General features: G+C 31.1%; 1 protein-coding gene across 6 annotated transcripts in view; it reads right to left on the bottom strand.

Annotated features, from left to right (window-relative positions):
• LOC142322829 (senecionine N-oxygenase-like) overlaps window positions 1-19,232 on the bottom strand; it is a 64,230-nt gene that overhangs the window by 39,319 nt on the left and 5,679 nt on the right. For 3 of the 6 annotated variants that reach the window (XM_075361904.1, XM_075361911.1, XM_075361919.1), the window contains exon 4: window positions 14,311-14,412. The exons of 1 other annotated variant lie outside the window; for it this stretch is intronic. In XM_075361904.1, coding sequence (XP_075218019.1) covers window positions 14,311-14,412 — 102 coding nt within the window. Of the gene's footprint in view, window positions 1-1,104; window positions 1,413-3,848; window positions 4,377-14,310; window positions 14,413-19,232 lie in introns of those variants that run through there. 2 more of the 6 variants (XM_075361959.1, XM_075361944.1) reach the window with 2 other exon arrangements.

Here is a 19,232-nt window from a genome sequence, read left to right as displayed (position 1 = left end):
ATTGCCAGGGTTATCAGGTCTACTCCTGTGGAATGGCTCCCAGTATTAAGCCACATATCACCCCCAAACCTGTGCCATATGAACGCTCTTGTAAGAAAGTACAAGAAGATTATGGACGACAATCGAAACCTACCAATACATGAGGGACATTGAGGATGCCAATTATGGTCGCTTTTGATCTAGAAAGCCACCTATCAAAAGGCAATTGCTGCCACAGAGGAAGGATTTAACCTAACTGACGCCTGGCGTCAAGAATGGGCCACAAAGCAGAATAACCAAATCCCATGTATTACTCAAAAGCCACTGGGTTTTGACTTGCCACGTAACACGTGGTCAATGCTAAACAAAATTCAAACTCAGCATGGTAGGTGTGCCTATTTCCTGTTTAAAGGGGGTAAACCACTGACGCCCCTTTGTGAGTGTGGTGAAAATCAAACTGTTAAACACATCACAGAAGTTTGCCCTAGGACAGCTTATAATGGGAATCCTGAAGATTTCCTGATGGCGACTCCAGAATCAGTAGCTTATATTAATTTGTTAAATGTTTGTAATTTTTGACTGAAATTGGTGTTGTGTTTTGGTGCCATATGCTAAATAAATAAATAAAGTATCTTACAACTATGAAACAGCTGAAAAAAAGAAAAGAAAACGCTGACTAAAAAACTCAAAATTTTTGTAATTATTCAAATAGTATATTACTTACACTAAAATAAATTCTTATTTCAGTTCCTCTCATTTTAATGTTTTCATCCTCTACAATAAAATATCTATCTAACACATCTCAAGGAACAAAATAAATTAAAAATGTTTGAACATTAATTTTACAAAATACCAGCATTAAGTACACTAGAAATCTCACTTTATAGGTTACGCAGATACTGCATGGATGAAAAAATGCCATAAATACTGAATGATAATACAAATAAGATATTAAAAATAATTGTGAAAAATCTGTCAAAAAATGATGAAAATAGAGATTAAATTCTAAAGTAAGCAATTATGGTCAAATATTTAAAAAGAAAGTTATTTACTTTTAGACAGTAATTGGTATTCAAAATTAAATGTTAAAAAAGTAATTATATAACATTTCAGTCAACAACATACCTCAAGTAACTAGAAAACCTGGAATTTGATATCCACGGTTGCAGTCCTGAACAAAATTGGTACTTCTAACTTACATAAAATTGTTAAAATAAGTGATAAAATGAAAAGAGATTAAAAGTCAAGTGATTCATAAAAAATAACCATACATTATTATTATTATTATCGCGTAATATTAGATGACATGTCTACATCAAGCATATTATCTGTAATTATTTTTTTCTGTATTTAATGTGCACCCATAAATAGCGTAGCAAAAGTTTGTCTGTAGTGAAAGTATTGTCAATACAGTATACCTGAAACTGTGTAATAGTCTTCTTAGGGTTATTCATTGCGTAGGAAATTACGCAATCCAAATACTAAAATGTTAAAGGGAATTTCTAATTTACGTCAAATAAATCATGTTAATTTTTACAAGCAACCTGTTGTATTGCAGCGTTCGAGATATCGATATAAGTCGTCTATCGAATTGAGGACTGGAGTAATGATGTGGATAAGTTAATCAATATTACTTTTCAATGTTACTTTCGTAATTGTTCAATATATTTTAATAAACAAATATTATTCTATAATTTACGTGTGTTTATTTAATTATACACATGACGAGGAGAAAAAGAAAAACTTTTGTGTACATAACAGTTAACGAAAGTGTTGGCGCCTCGCAGGTTTGTTTGCATATTCAAACTTTTCAACAACTTTACTTATATCACTCAAATTCAAACTGTTTAATTCATAATTGTAGTGATGTTTTTTAAGTGTATAAATATTTCGAAAGATAATCTATCAATATCAACGAACCTCAAAAATAACGCCGAACAATTTACCCAGTTTTTCCAAATGTAACAAATTCAAAATATGTTACAATTCAGCACTAATCAAAATGCTCAACCAACAATTCAACATAATATAAGTAATTTTGGTCAAAGTTAAAGAAAATTTTTAACAAAGAAGGATTCGATAACTTTATTATGAAAGGATTAGCAGCAGATAAGGACATATCGAATACAGCCCTTTTAAAAGTATAGGCCCCTAACACTTTGAGATACTAAAGTTATCAGCGGCACCCAAAAAACTACATACCCTAACTTATGATGAAATAATTCAAACTTTGAACGATCAATTAACTAAGAAAAATAACGTTTTAGTTGAGACATAAATTCCTCTCACAAAAACGAGGGTCTAAGCAACCAATTCACGATTTTGTAACACAATTACGTAAATTTATTTCAACATGTGAATTCCAATGCGAACGTAAAAAATCTGTAGCAGATCTTTTTCTACATTTACAATTTATCAGAGGGCTTTCCAGCCAAGACATATTCATCAATTCTTTTTGATAACTCAAAAACTAATCAAGAAGCAATTTCGAAAGCTCAAACATTAGAAGCATCATTGCTGGCTAATCAACAATTCGATATCCTAATAGAAAATTCCTTAACCGATGTACACAAAGTTTCTGGTCCACGAAAGAGTACAAGAAATTTTACATTAAAACCTAGAGACACGATAAATTCAAGATATAAGGAACACCAAATTCCTGTACTTAATTTAAAAATATTTAGGAATCGAAGGACTCTGCTCAAGATGTGCCACGAATAATCATACTTCGTCAAAATATACGGTTGACCCATCTAGATTAAAATTTGGCTACTGTAAACTGCGACGCAGTCACGTTAAGTGTGCCTAAAAAGACTGATATCCGAAAAGAAAGGTGTAAAGGCAGTAGATACTGAAGAAGGTTCCTTCCTCCAAGGTCAACTGACTATATATGAAATTAACAGTCCAAATCAAGACAGAGAAATACTTCATTCAAGTGAAAAAAAATCCAGCAGTTTGAAGTGTATTTGGATTCTGTGACTTGACAAACGCTGTTAAACAAATCAAATTTTGACAAACTAAACCTGATTACTGAACTTCAGAATACCAACGTACGATTTCACTCATACACCGCTGGCATATTTGCTCCACTTGGAGTAGCCGACGTAGAAGTTCAATATAAGGATATAAAATCAACTAAAAGACTTTACGTGGTTCCGGAAACGTTTTCTCCACTCTTGGGCCGTTCCTGGATAAGGCACCTGAGCAATCGCCTACAAGATATCGACACCAAAAAGGGTAATACCAATTCAATATATTCAGTGGTATCCACCAAAATAGAACATGAACTCTACAATAAATACGCCAATCGGTTCGAAAAAATCTTTCATCTGGTAAATCTCGCATGAGAATTATACCTAAAACGCAGATTACGTATTAAATTAGACCTGAAACCACTACCACGTACACCATCACATTCCAAAACCACTCCCAGAGCATGTCAATTAAGCGTGGAAGATCGAGTACAAGCAAGATGGTACCCCTCTACTCAGAATTGTAGTCCAGAAGCTTGAAAAACTTCACTATATGGTTAAGCTCGATGGTGACGGATATTCGCTGAAGACACATTGATCAATTACTACTTAAAAAATATTACATATTACAAATTTAATATGTATATAAGTTCAACATTTTTTTCAATAAGCCGTCTATAGAATCGAGGATATGAGTGATAACGCGGACAGTTTTACTAATATCTTTTTTCAACGATCCTTTCGTAATTTTTCTTATTTTAATAAATAGAAATTGTTCTATAATCTGAAAACCGGTGTCTTTATTTAAATAGAGACATACCACAGCCTTACACTACGAGTTAGTCTATTAATTATACCTCATACTATTATAATTTATATAATGGTACTCAGTCTTACCTTCCCTAATCTCCCCTGGGGTCTTCGAACAATCGTCAAGAACGGCCTACCTCAGCGGGCCGTACCCTTCTGTACCAAGCTACCCACACTTTGTTTACGGGTTATTCGTCTCCCCATTCCATTCTATCTTCCTCCTTAACCTTATATTCTCCGGAGTGAGCCACAACAGTCCTAGTCTACTTCTTATGTCATCCCACCTAGGGCATGAGTGGAAGGCGTGCTCAGAGCCTTCCCACCTGCAGTAAATGCACCTTGGGATCTCCTTTTAATCGATGTAGATACGTCCCAAAACCGCCAGGGCCGGAGAAAAGCTGAGTCAAGTAGTAGTAGTAGTAATCAACCTCACCATCCCCCAACGGTCAGCTCCGTCATGGCAGATGAAGCTCCCGGACCAGGCGTCATAGAGACCACCTTGACGGTTGCCCGCTTAATTTTGATAGCCGGTGCCTGCATTGTCGGCCAGGGACTAACCCGCTTAGGCCCCCCGGCGTGGCTGTTACCGCAGCGGAGACATGCTTTTTTAACCATCTGCTCCACCCGTTTCAGACAAGTTTGGATCTCACCAAGGACCCTCCCCGATGGTAGGAGGAGTTAAGTAGAGCTCCGTTCTACTTAACTTTGATGAAATGAATTAATGAACTGTGAACAGAGTTTGAACTGAATAATTTGAGTCAGCAGAATAAATAATCTTGCAAAAATAATTTAAAGAATTAAATTTACCTTAAATAAAATAATATTAAATAAATTTAAAAAAATTCTGTTTATCAATAATGGACTTCCCGTTTGTGGGGACTGCGTGTGAGGCTAGAGTGGCGGTATGTGAGCACCTTGTGGGAGGCTAAACCCATCAACTAGTAACAAACAGGGTGCTATTTAGGGAGATGCAATGGGGTGCTCTTGTATATCTCTGTAAATAATCGTCTGATTTTCAAAATTGAAATGGGGAATTTGTTAGTAGGTTGAAGGCTAACTTTTGCATGCATAATATACACTCTCCATCAAGCAGATATTCAGAAATATTTTTAAATCTTGGCAAAAAATTTTTCCAATTTTCAAAATTCAAAAGGGGTATTTGCTAATGGTATAGGGCATTAAAATTCTACCGGGCTCTCTGCTAGGCAGCAAACACATTGTGGTACGCTTCACGCAAAAATGTTTTTGCATTACAAGAGCATATGCTGGTGATACCGGTTAATTAGTCAGACAATTTTAATTCATATCTTTGATATATGTATAGTATTTAGGTTAATGCAGTTGTATTCAATTTCTTGGGTGTATTGTGATTGCAATAAATATTTGATTATTCATTTGGTGATATTTTTTTCAAATTATTGAATAGCATCTAGATCTTATTATATAAAGAGGAAACAGTTGTACGTTAGCATATATTTTAGAAACTGCTTAACTAATCACCATAACAGTTTTTACAGTAGCTTCATTATGTAATCTGGAGTGTCATAGGCTCTATTAAGAAGAAAAACTATTTCTTTAAACTTGTAAATTATGATATTATGATGCTGCATTTCTTATTCAGGCCGCTCCCAAGATATTTTTCAATAGAGATCTTATTGAAAGTGAAGACAGGGTTATGACTTTGTGAACAGTATTTATGTGATTTCGGTTTACCATTGCCAAATTGTGATGAACAAGATAATGAAAACCCCAATGACTTAATGTTCTGAAGTTTTTTTTAATATCAGTGTACTTCAAGAGTACATAAAAATAAACGTTTCTAAATTAGAACCAGATCAGCACAAGAATATGATTCAATCACTCGCAAAATCCATACTGACAGAACAAATTATTTATTTTAGATACTCCTCAAGGCACTGGGAAACCTTTTTGATAAATCTACTTATCCCATTTGCTTGATGCGCAAGTATCTTGGCGCTCGGTATAACATCATCAGGCATCACTGCAATACTCCTCGCTGGTGGTAGGACTGCTCATTCAACTTTTAAATTGCTATTAATGTATCATATGGACAAAAGTCAGTTTGATCTATGCATAGAAATGGTCCTCTGCTGGAGATTTTTGGCAAAATTTTCCAGTGTGTGCAAAGCCATAATGGGAAATGAGAGTAAGTATATATATAAAGCTTATTTTCTCCAGCCCTGGAGAAAATGTAATTCTGTTAACCATAAAGCAAAATTTCTGGGTATTTTATTAGATAACAAGTTTTCTTGGGATGATGGAATCCATTTTATTTGTAACAGAATCAAACCATACTGTTTTGCTTTGAAGTGCTTTAATAAAACGCTAAGCTTCTCATCATTGTTAAATGCTAACATACAAGGTACGGTTCAAAAGTAAGGACCAATCAGTTATTAGTAGTGATTGGCAACAATGATTGGTTCACACATGCACAGTAGCAAGTGGTTTGTTGGGCATGTAACTAATACATTGCCATCAATTCACTGTTGTTTGCCATGCAAAAGTGAAAGAAAATCATTGCTTTATGATTAGCAATCATAGTTTCAATGTTAACATTGTGAAGAATCATGACTGACAGTCTAGGCTGTTGAAAACCGTATGCATGATGGGTGCGAAAAATGTCAAGTGCTCACAAAGATCACATAATGACATCTTTTCTTTCTTTTTTCTGTTTAGCCTCCAAGAATTACCATTCAGGTATTACTTCAGAGGATGATATGTATGAGTGTAAATGAAGTGGTCTTGTACAGTCTTAATTTGACCATTACTGAGATGTGTGGTTAATTGAAACCCTACCACCAAAGAACACCAGTATCCACGATCTTGTACTCAAATCCAAATAAAGTAACTGACTTTAATAGGACTTGAACGCTGGACTCTCAACTTCCAAATCTGCTGATTTGGGAAGATGCATTCACCACTAGATCAACCCAGTGGGTCACACATATGACATGTGCATTTACTTTTCTCAACCCATTTTACCACAAGAAAAGTTTCCCCATATTAGATGAAACAACTATCCATGCAGTGGCATCATTTTCGTTATCTAAACCGAAAAAAATTCAAACATGCTCAGTTTCGAAGGAAAATCATGCAAACTGTATTCTGAGGTTAACAGGCTGTGCGTTTGATAAATTTCATCAAGTCTACATTAATTTAAAGTAACAAGTCTATTGTGAAACACTTTCTAAATTGGTGTCAGGGAATGCTGAGATCAGGAATTGTTCTTCATGATAACAAACATGCATGCGGAGCTGTATGGACAACAGAAACAGTTCAAAAATTCAGATGAGAGATTTTTTATCATCCCCTTTACAGTTCAGATCTCACACCCAGTGATTATCATTTCTTCCTACACCTCAAAAACTGACTTATGTCTCAACAATTCAAGAAAAGTGAAGAGCTGAAAATCGCAGTGCAAAAGTCGCTACAATCCCAGGTGGCACAATTTTATGCAGTGGGTTTGAAGAAGCTTGTTTCACAATATCAAAAACATTAGGAAGAAATTATTTTTATGTAGAAAAATAAAGTAAATATATAAATATTTGAAACCATTAATAAATTTTTCATTTTTTCAACTGTTCTTTTGTTACCAATCGGCCTCTACTTTTTAACTGGGCCTTGTAAATTCTCATCTAAAGTACAATGTTATCTCTTAGGATCTCTTTAAAAGTGAGTGAGTTTTCACCATAAAAAAATACTCCCACATAGATAATTTTTCAATGCCCATAAATATGAATTGTGTAGACTAACATCTAAAGAATTAAATATATACACTTATCTTTGTGTTTACATTTATTTATATGCAATCTTTGCTAAAAATAAGTTACTTATTCTTAAAAGGAAAAACATTACTGTTTTCATATAACTCAATCCTTTGACTTATGAGAAAGTATCATTATGCATGCATTACCATTTTTAATAAATTAGCAAATTATTCAAAAATCTTTCCATTCAAACTAAACCCTTAGAATTCTTTAAAAGAAAATTACACATGTTGAGAAATCAACAACTTCTATTTGTAAATCAAGCTATACTGATAAAAGTACACTTGAAGTGTCTTAAGTTATAGCATTAAGAGTAGCTAGATGTCCAAACCCTGTACAACCACAGTAAATCTCATATTGCCTGCCACAATTGATATGGCCAGTGTTTTAACAGGCATGTGAAAGAAAAAAAATTGAAAAAATTTCGCTTTCTAACGACACAGTATCAAGACAAATCAATGACATGACTGCCAATGTTCATAATCAAATAATTCAGGAAGCAAGTTAAAGTGACTAAAGTTAGGTGTTCTAACTTATGGCATAAATCAAGAATCGTTCTGTGTAATGAATCTGTTGCCAAGGTGGATAGTAGTATCTATCCATGCTTAGAGAATCTGTACAGATAATAAATCTTTTAATACAATGGGTTTCACAGCAGCACAAACTTTTAACAGAGCATACATTTCAGCAGTGTACACGCTCACCTTTCTTGGAAGTATCCATGAATGGGGATCCCGTTAGTTACAATGGTACAACTTCTTATCTTTCTACTTTTGATCCATCAATGTAAACGATTGCAGGAACTAACATTAACATACAAAGAATTAAAATTAAGTAATAATAACGGCCTTAAAGTTCAATATGGGCTAAGTTTAATATGAGCCAGTTACTAGAAATCAAAGAAATTTGTCGTAGCATCAAAGTTGACAGTTTTAACAATGCGACCAAAAATCACTTGAAGTACTAATAACTGACTTGGGTAGTCACCTTTAGCATCCACAGAGATGTTAGAAAACCTCAGATAATCATTGCTGTATATCTTGGTAAATGCATTAACTACACACGCTGTTGCAGAACATCTCTTGTTGAATCAATTATCAATTCAATAACACTTAATTTAATAATTCTATCAAAGTAGCTGTATGTTCTAGGATATTTTCTAGAAACATGTAAAATATTTTAAGAAAACTTTCTGAATGGTAGTATTCCAGCAAAATATAGAGAATACAAGACTTTGTTAAAAGTATGCATTTAAAACCAGGGTCGATTTCAAATGCAAAACAAAATAGGCAACCTCCTTCATTAGGACTCCAGAGGCTATAGCCGATATTCTTTAATTAAACTTAATTAATTACTTACCAATAACTAATTACTTATTAATTATCTTAGTTAATTTTTTGTGTTTTAAATTTTAAACTATGTCATGTTAAAACAACACACAAACTGAAACATTTTAATTATTGGGACTGGCTTCTCAAAAGTATTGTCAATGAACAGACAGATCTGATGCTGTATTTCATTTCAGGCGTGGCATAGTTTCATTTATCTGGGCATGTTAATTCACACAAAACCACCAACCATCTGATGACTGAAAATCCTCACCAGATGTTTCAGTATCCACATCATAATGAGAAAATTGGTGTATGGTGTGGCTGTTTTAGACAACTGTATAATGAAGCCAATATTTTTTGAATAGACTATCCATACACAAGTGTACTACACAATTTTCAAAAAAATTCAACACTGAAAACAGATTGTGAAAAACAGAAGGCGCAGTTCAAGAGCTTAAAGGTTAAAAAAAGGAAAAATCTATTAATGGTTACAAATACTTACATATTGACTTTATTTTTCTACATAATCACCATTTCGTTGCAAATACTTTTGATATCATTAAACAAGCATCTTCAAACTCACTGCACACAATTCTACTATCTGGGAATTGTAGCCACCTTTGCATAGAGATTTTCAACTCTTCACTTAACTTGAATTGATTATCAATTCAATAACATTTAATTTAATAATTCAGGAATTTTTCATTTCTTCATTTCATTCATATAATGTAACACATTACAACTGTATTTAGTCTGTAGCAGTTTAGTTTTAAGTTGCTCACCCAGTATAATGCAACTGTTTACCCGTATAATTACCACAAGTAAGACATAAATATCAATTTTGTGAATACTAATAATAAAACTTATTAAAAAACTTTTCTGAATAAAAGATTTATTACAATCACTAGTCAAAACTTTATCTCATTTACATGCATTTTAAGATGATTCTTTAAATTAGGACAAAAATTAAAAGTTTTTTTTACAAAATGTACAATCATAACTTTTTTCTTTCATGTGAGTATTAATATGTATCTTTAAATTAGAACTGTAATTAAAAGATTTTTGACAAATATTACAGACAAATTTTTTTTCTTTAGTATGCGTATTAAGATGTTTCTTTAAAACAGAACCACAATTAAAAGACTTATGGCAAAATTCACAAGGATATGCTTTATCTCTAGTGTGGGTTTTACGGTGTTTGTTTAAATTACAGGTATAAGTGAAAGGCTTTTGACAAATGATACAAACATATATTATCTCTTTTGTGTGTGAGTTACGGTGCTCCTTTAAATTTGAACTATAATTAAAAGATTTTTGACAAAACTCACAAACATACTTTTTCTCTTTAGTATGGATGTTAAGGTGTTTGCTTAAATTAGTATTACAAATAAAAAACTTTTGACAAAAGGTACAAAGATACATTTTCTCTTTTGTATGAATGTTAATATGTCTCTTGTAACTAAATTTACGTACGAATCTTTTATTACAATATTCACAACTTAATTCCTCAACACCTCCTTTATTTTCAGACAATTCATTCTCATTATTAGTATTCTCACCTAAATTTTGTGATCTTATATCTCTATTTATTTTTTTTAAATTGTCGCCTTTTTTTGAAAAGAATTACCGCAATCCTCACATTTAGCTTTCATAATCCCATCCTGTATAAAATTCTTTACAAGTTTGTTACACGCAGTGCAGTTCATTTTACTTTTCTTTATAGTTTCTACAACATTAATCTGAAAAACAGTTTATTATTATTTCTGTATACAGACTAGACCGATCTCTAAACCAAAATGAGGGTTGGCTGAAATGTAATGTACACTGCAATGTAACGGGAGAAAAAAATGTTGCACAAAGTGACACATGCTATTGCAGTTTCATTCCCCTACTACTAATATTTCAAAACTTGCTTACCCAAGTTTTCCCATTTTATGTCAGTCCCCATTATTATGAAGTTGAGATCGTTTAGTATGTCAACATGTCTAAAATAATGTGCATCAATCAAATTTTTTAAGGCTGAAAAAACTGAATGCTAGTTTAATTCAATGTCATCTAAAAACCATTCATGGTGATCGAAATAGGCAAGTAGATGGGCAATCAAATTTTGTGTACCACAATCTGGTAAAACAAATATTAAGGATGAACTCTCCAGATGTCGAACAGTTTCTGTGACTGATGAGAAGCACAAAAAGGATGTAGATTAATCGATTCAAAACAACCATCACATCATATATAACGATGTTAAAACATCTAAGGAGACGTGTGTGTCATGTTTGATAATCCACAAAGCCTATAATTCTACAACAAATAATATTCAGCAACACACATCACATATAACCAAATATTGTGAAGTTGAAATTTTAACAGATTCCATGTAACCACTATAAATTCTGACCTAAATTAAAATTAATTGGGTTATTTAAATTTATGAATCTATTTGAAATTTACTTTATATTAGACTATTTTGTTATATAAATTTTTTAATACGTCAATATATGATATATTTGTTAAAACATAAAATTTAACATTAAAGTTAAAGTTAAGTTAAATTATTAGCAGCATGAGTCATTTGTTATTAAATTTTTCTTAAAATAGAATTTTAAGAAACATATCATGCTGGAAAAATGTACTAACGTTTTCTATACAAAGAGCATTATGTTTGTGCGAGTACAAATTCTCACACAGACTTGGACAATTCGAAGAAAGAGTGGTGGAGTTAAACCTGTAATACCATCAAGAAGCATCAGTTTTGTGTGGGATCTCAACATAGTAAGTTGTGCTAGAGAATATAAAAAGAAAAAACTGATCATAAAATTTTATTAATCATGAACAATAAAGATCACAGGTATGAGAACTTTAAATTACAGGCCACTTCATAAGGAACAATCTTCAATCAATTAGAAGATTTTTTACTTGTCGATTTAAAAAAAAAAAATATATATATACATAATAACATAAATAATATTATTATTAAAATTATAACGTTAAAATGGCAAAATTATGCGTAAAATTATAAATAAATTAATCTTGGATTGGTCAATTTGTTAATATTATATATATTAGTAAGATATTTATATTAATCTTTGAGGTATACAAGTAGTTATACAATAGCGGTTCTACGTACGAAACTTTTGGGACTTTAGAGACAAATATATTTATTATCACTTTCTTTGTTATTATATGTAATATGTATCATTCATCGCAATTAGTAATTTTTATTTTATGTAATTTAACTTTTTATAATTTTTGTGAAAACAACATATTCAGCATAGTCCTAGTACATTATTTCACAAATCCCGACATAGTAAGTACATTTTTGTAAAAATATAAATTAAAAATTTTTTGTTATTAAATTTGATGTTTTTGTTTAAAAAAAGCTTATGTTATGGTATCTGATAACGAACCCAATGGTTGCATCCAGACCCTCCATACTTATGATTTGTTGACCTGTGATTTTCACTTTTTTTTGTAATTAAATGGAGATATTCCTTTAACATTCATTTAAATGAATACCCCTTATTCATTTCTCCATAGACGAACTGAAGGATTCAGAGTCACGGATTAAGGAAAGATTGCTAACGTTGTTTATCAATGGAATGAGAAAACTAGTTCACCGATGGGAGAAATATTTACCTGTAAATGGTGAGTATGAGGAGAAATAAATTAAGGTTTTGTAGCAATTAAATTTTTTTGTAACAATAAAATGCACTCTTATACCATATTCATTTCATTTAAATCTCTCTTTTCATTTGCAAGTTATGAGTAATTGTGCAGTACATTTCACTCACTCCTCATACATATTAACACATTATGGATTTGACATTCATAAATCACAATATTTTCCAGAATCAATTTTATTTAATATTCCAGGTCATAACTGTATGAAACCATCAAATTTATCCCTTAATTTTAGTTCCAAGAATTTTCAGTATACCTTCATTTAATCCTTGCAGTAGAAATCAGGACAAAATTTTCTGCAAGCTAGAACTCAAAAATGAAGTGTTTCATGATGCCATATTTTCATATGAACTTTTTTTTTATCTTCACTTATACAACAAATCTTGAAATTATTATTTTTTTGGTAAGACACTGAATATAAAAAAATTATTTATACCATCATTACAAATTTATAATTTAGACCACATAGATCCTCTTGGCCAATAATATTGCTAACAAACAATATTGGACTTAACAAACCTTACACAACAGCTAGGGAGCAATCTGCCACTTTACACCATGCATGATTGCTAGGGTTCAACTGACTGCAAAAAAGCCAAGAACATTGGAGGACTAGTGAAAGATTAACTAGATTTAACTACTATACTTGAAATGAAATTTACATTGCGCATGAAGAAAGGGAGTAAATAAATTTACTGAATTTACCTCGAAAAATCCCCATTCTGGATTATGTAATATGCTGTTGACGGACCATGATAAAGTATATGAATAATAATGGTAATAGTGAAGTATAAAATTTAATTCCTACTTGTGATTCCAAAATTCAGACTGAAGGATCTTATGGTTGATGCTTCTGATCATGTCCAAAAATATTAATATGAAAATAAAAATATACAATAGTAATATTTTTAACTAATTAAAAAGGTGATCTTTATATTGTAAATTAAAAGAAAAAAGTTAAAACTGGACATAAAAAAATAATGAAAATTGTCAAAGTAATCTACAAAAAATTCTAAACGCAAAAAAATTGAATGACAAAAATCTCCAAATATTTATTGAAATATTGAGTTTCAAAATTTTTAAAATTAGAATAAAAATTAATAAAATCTTAATTTTAGTTAATACAATTTTAAAGAAATAACTTATAAAATCACAATTAAAATGTATTTATTGCATGGGAAGAAAGTGTAAATCACTGTCTCTCTCTAATACAAAAATTTGAAAACAAAATTGTAAATTTAACTGCATAGTGGGAAAATATATAACCTTATAAACAGAACTGATACCATGTTGATATGATATTAATTCTTCAGTTTTAAGGGTCAACCTATGAATCTACTAATTAACTGTATTTAATTCTATTTAACTTGTTACCTAGTGTAGGTCCAAGCCTAATGAATATAACATAAAAAATAAATAACTTTTAAAAAAATTCAGAAAGAAGAAATTCTACTATATTAATTATTACATGTGCTACACTATAAGAACTACAAACTTGCTGCCTCTACTAAGGCCAAATACAAATAGAAATACTCTAGACTGTATCTGTGCGGTTATAGCATAGAATAGTGTAGCCAATCCAACCACAAATCTGCAGGTATAACAGAAAACATGTCTATACTTGTCAATAAATTCAGCTTATTCAGATTAAAATATCACAAAATCACTTTTTGCTTTTAATAAATTAATTTACAACTTAAAATTCATTGAGACAAATGAAGACTTACAATTTATTAATATTTAACTCACATGATCAGACATGCCAGATTCTGTTTTCACAGCTGATACAAATGAAGTATTAGTTTCCACTTCAAATTCAAGCATTAACGGAGCACCATACACCTCTATTTCCTGCATCAATAAAGTTTAAAAATTCTTATACTCAAATAAAGAACTATACTAAATAGTTACAAAGATGAATTAGAAGACAAGATTTTGCTTAAAAAACCGCTCAAAGAATTCTTTTACTTATCTAAACCTTCATTAGGAGTTTCATAAGTATCATTTTACAGTAATTCTAGCTGAGTAAAAAAGATTTAGAAGAAACAAAGAATGGCATGAAGTCCTACGTAAGAACTACTGCATAAAAATAAACAAGAATAAAATGAAAGTAATGAAATATAGTAGAAATAACGAATATGGACCACTGAATGAAAAATATGAAGAGAAAATACTATGGAGGTAAAAGAATTTTATTATTTGGGAAGTAGAATTAATAAAGATGGACGAAGCAGGAGTGATATAAAATGCTGAATAGCACAGGCGAAACGAGCCTTCAGTCAGAAATATAATTTGTTTTCATTAAAAATTAATTTAAACGTCATTAATTTAAACATTTTTGAAAGTATATGTTTGCAGCATAGCTTTCTATGGAAGTGAAACTTGGATGATCGGAATACCTGAGAAGAAAAGATTAGAAGCTTTTGAAATGTGGTGCTACAAGAGAATGTTAAAAATCAGATGGGTTGACAAAGTGACAAATAAAGAGGTGTTGGGGCAAATCGATGAAGAAATGTTTGGAAAAACATAGTTAAAAGAAGAAACAGACTTATAGGCCACACATTCTGGAATAGTCGCTTTAATATTGGAGGGCCAGGTAGAAGGAAAAAAGTTTGCAGGCAGGCAATCTTTGAAATATGTAAAACAAATTGTTAGGGATGTAGGATGTAGGGGATATACTGAAATGAAATGACTAGCACTAGATAGGGAATCTCAGAGAGCTGCATCAAACCAGTCAAAAGACTGAAGAAAAAAAATAAAAAAGTATCATTTATTAGTTAATATATTTTTTTATTAATATTTCTTTTTTTTCATTTATTTACTTATTTATTTTTACAGTTACAGTTTACTGTTTTTTTTTTTTTTTACAGTTATCTTTCTTTTTAAGAGGAGTGTTTGTTAAGTCTACTCAAGATCAAGAAATTAATTCTTGTAATACAAGACTTCTCCTAAGTTTTTCAGAACTCCACTAAGAGCATACACCAAATTTCTGACACATACATTCATAATTTTGTTAGGAGTCATCCTAGTATTCCGATTTGTGAAAAATGGGTGAAAGAGAAATTCAAAACAATACTTTTGAAAGAAAAATTGTGCAGGAAACTGAAGTCGAGCTGGATAAATATTATGATTTATAATCATTTCCACCATCAGAAAAATTGTGGTTTAGTTATTTTCAGAACAATTGTTTGAACATAAAAAATGAATTACTGAGCCGTTGAGATTACAACGGCAGAGAATAAAGAAAATTCCACAATATGGAGATTGAGGATAAAAAATCAAAAGCATATGAGATCAGTAACACAATCAGCATCTCTAATGAATCTCTGCATCATATTTTACACTGTTTACAGTATTTACTGGTGCAAAAACTATCTACAAGATAACTCCTATTAGCAATGCATTATCAAATTTCTTAAATCATTATTTTTTAATGCCATAATAGAATGTGATTTATACACAAACAATTTAGATTTAAGTATCACCAAAGGAAATAGTCTGCAGCAATTAGATCAGGTAACACAGATGACCAATTTACATCACCGAAACAGAAAATAAGGTGTTCAGGAAAGATTCTCTTAGAACATCTATTGTAACTTGAATAATATCTGGATGATGTTGATTCACATGAAAAAGTTTTTGCACTGTTGTTTTTACACATTTTTAATGGACCGTATACAATAAATTAGTTCTTATTATGTTTTTATTATGACTTAGCTGGTCCCCCACACACGTTATAAACACACAGAATGTAAATAGTAAACAAATTTCACAATCTCATCCAGTATCCATGTGGCACTATATTGTTGGAATCAAATTTAACCGTCAATCTCATTAAGTGTTACCATAAGCAATTTTCTTGATATTGCTAGGAAGTAAAAGTTACCTTCTTTACAAAAGTATGTACCAGTAATTCCAAATGCAGGTTCACCACAACATCCAGTAACTTTGGTACAGTGTACGCAGTTGTTTCTGCACTTATAACAAATCTTTGTCATTCCAATAACAAAACTTTTGTCTGCTTAATACTATCATTAAGATAAAAATGCACCTCATCTGATTCAATTAGTCAATTTAAAAAAGAAGATTCATATTTAAGATTTTATTAAACAGAGTATAGATTTATAATCACATTTTTTCACCAGTATCAATAAATTTATGAACAAATTGAATATTATACAAGTGAAATTTGAGGTACACTGTAGAATGTTTACATTGTTCTATCAGTTATATTTAAAGAAACTTATATACAACATAAACGACTTCAATTTCGAATAACCAGTCCTAATTCTCTGAACATTCTCTGTACTGTTTGTGTACTACCAACAAAATGATTACAAACATTACCCCATGTTCTTTCACTTTTCAACCCCCTTCATAATAGCATCTTGCAATGAATTCTTCTGTCCTAACTGATGTTAAATTCATGTCAAAAAATCTTCTTTGCATTTTGGTAATTAATTTAAATTTATAAATGTTCACTGTGAATATTTGTTTTCACCCAAACAGTAGACAATCAATTGTCTTGTTGCTTACTGTGTAATACTGAACATATACTGCATGACTGGACAGTTCTGTCCAGCAAAATTATTTAGCACATCACTATTTGGTTGGATCCTAGAACTTATTGAAAACAGTAAAATTCCATTAGTGCATCAATTATTAAAATTAATTTTACCTGATATTTTTACATAGATGGAAATGCAAAGTAAAAAAAATTAGATATTGGTAAATAGAAAAAAAAATTGAATGGCTGAATTATTTCAATTTCACTAAGGAATATCAATAAAAATAATTACTTAGATTCAAGAGCAGTATTTGTACTGGAAATATCTAATGATTTGAGTAACACATAAATACATTTTTTATTCTGTTTGGTATACAATAATAAATATATCGATTATATCAGAGCAAGTAGATAAACTATTTTCCCATCTGTACAGTTTAAACATTAATATTTTGGAAAATACAAGGGATGGCTGAAATTTAACGCACACTGGAAATCATTTGCTATTGAAACTGTTTTAACTTATGACAGAAGAAATATACTAATTATGGTAGTATTTAAATAACTAATGTTGAACCTTACGTTAGTGCAGTTAAACCAACTTGATAGCTTATTGCGTTATTGCATAATGATTACACAGGTCAACAATGGAAAAGTTATGTGAAAACTAATAACAAATTCTTATAGATTTTTGTGTGCTGGTTTCAGAAAAAATAGTCAACACATTATATCATGTATCATTTTTTCACTAAATCAATTTTTTTTTAATATTCTCAAAATTGATAATCAATATATTTTATTTATAAAACACTGAGTAAAAAAATAGCCCTATGTTAGTCTTTTTGATACTTTATTATTAGTTTGGTTATGTGGAATGAATACAAGTAGCGTTCATAATCTTGGTTTGATACAGTAAGATGAGTGACTAATAAGATGATGTAAACTAATTACTTAAGAGTGACTTGGTAAGTCAATTTTGCCAAGCTAAGTGATGACCACTCCCTACTCATTCCCTACTCCCTTTCACTCTACTGAAATAAAAATAAATCAGTTGCAATTAGAACACTGTGTTGCAATCATGCTAGTGTTAAATAGTTTTCTAAACCTTCTATAATGTTTTAGTTTTCTTTCATTTTTTGAAGTTATTTTATTTGTGCTGTCCTTGTGTTTTTATATTTCGAAATGACTTCAAGGGGGTTGTGTTAATTCACCTAATAACTTCTGTTACATTTGCGGGGAGTTTGTGGTAAAGAAACAGCAAAGAAATATTACAGACTTTGTTAAAAAAGTGTACTGTGCCTATTTTGGGGTAAAACTTGGAGACAAGATAAAATGTGGGCCCCTCATACAGTTTATTCTACTTGTGTAGAAGAGCTATACAAATGGACAAAAGGTAAGAAAAAGTCAAATCACAGTGATGATTGCTATTTTTGTTGTAATGTACAAGGGTTCTAAAAAAATAAATAAAAAGGTTCTAAAAATCTAAAAAATAAGAAAGAAATTGTGTATCCAAATTGTTTTGGCAATATACTCTGTACCTCATGGCCCTGGTGTACCTGCACCTTCAGTTCCAGAAAAACTAGAAGATACAATGAACAACTCCGAAACAAGAGTTGTAGGATGATGACGATGTTGATTTTATTTCTGGTAGTTCCAAACCACAATTTTTTTCATAGTATGAACTGAATGACTTGGTCAGAGATTTAAGTTTTCCTAAAAATTCAGCAGAACTTCTAGGATCTAGATTAAAAGGAAAAACTTACTGGGCCTTGGCACTTTTTTCTTATGGTACAGAAATAGAGCAAAAGGCTTTACTCTGTACTTTTCTGAAGATAGAAGATTAATTTATTGTAATAATGTTCCTGGTGTAATGGCGCAGTTGAATATAAAGGATGATGTGAATGAATGGAGGCTGTTTATAGACTCATCCAAAAGAAGTCTCAAAGCTGTTATTCTTCATAATGGCAACAAATATGCTTTAGTGCTAATAGGACACTGTGTATCTGAAAGAATGCTATGAGAATTTACAATTAGTTCAGTCTAAACTGAATTACTGCGATTATGAATAGATAATATGTGGTGGCTTAAAGTAATTTCTATGCTTCTTGGACAGAAAGGAGGATACACCAAATACCCCTGCTTCTTGTGTGAATAGGACAGCCGA

Source organism: Lycorma delicatula, chromosome 1, assembly GCF_047948215.1.
Source record: "Lycorma delicatula isolate Av1 chromosome 1, ASM4794821v1, whole genome shotgun sequence".
In the NCBI taxonomy this organism is placed as follows: Eukaryota; Metazoa; Arthropoda; class Insecta; order Hemiptera; family Fulgoridae; genus Lycorma; species Lycorma delicatula.
Note: the sequence above shows the minus strand (reverse complement) of the source record. Positions and strands in the feature narration are given on the sequence as shown.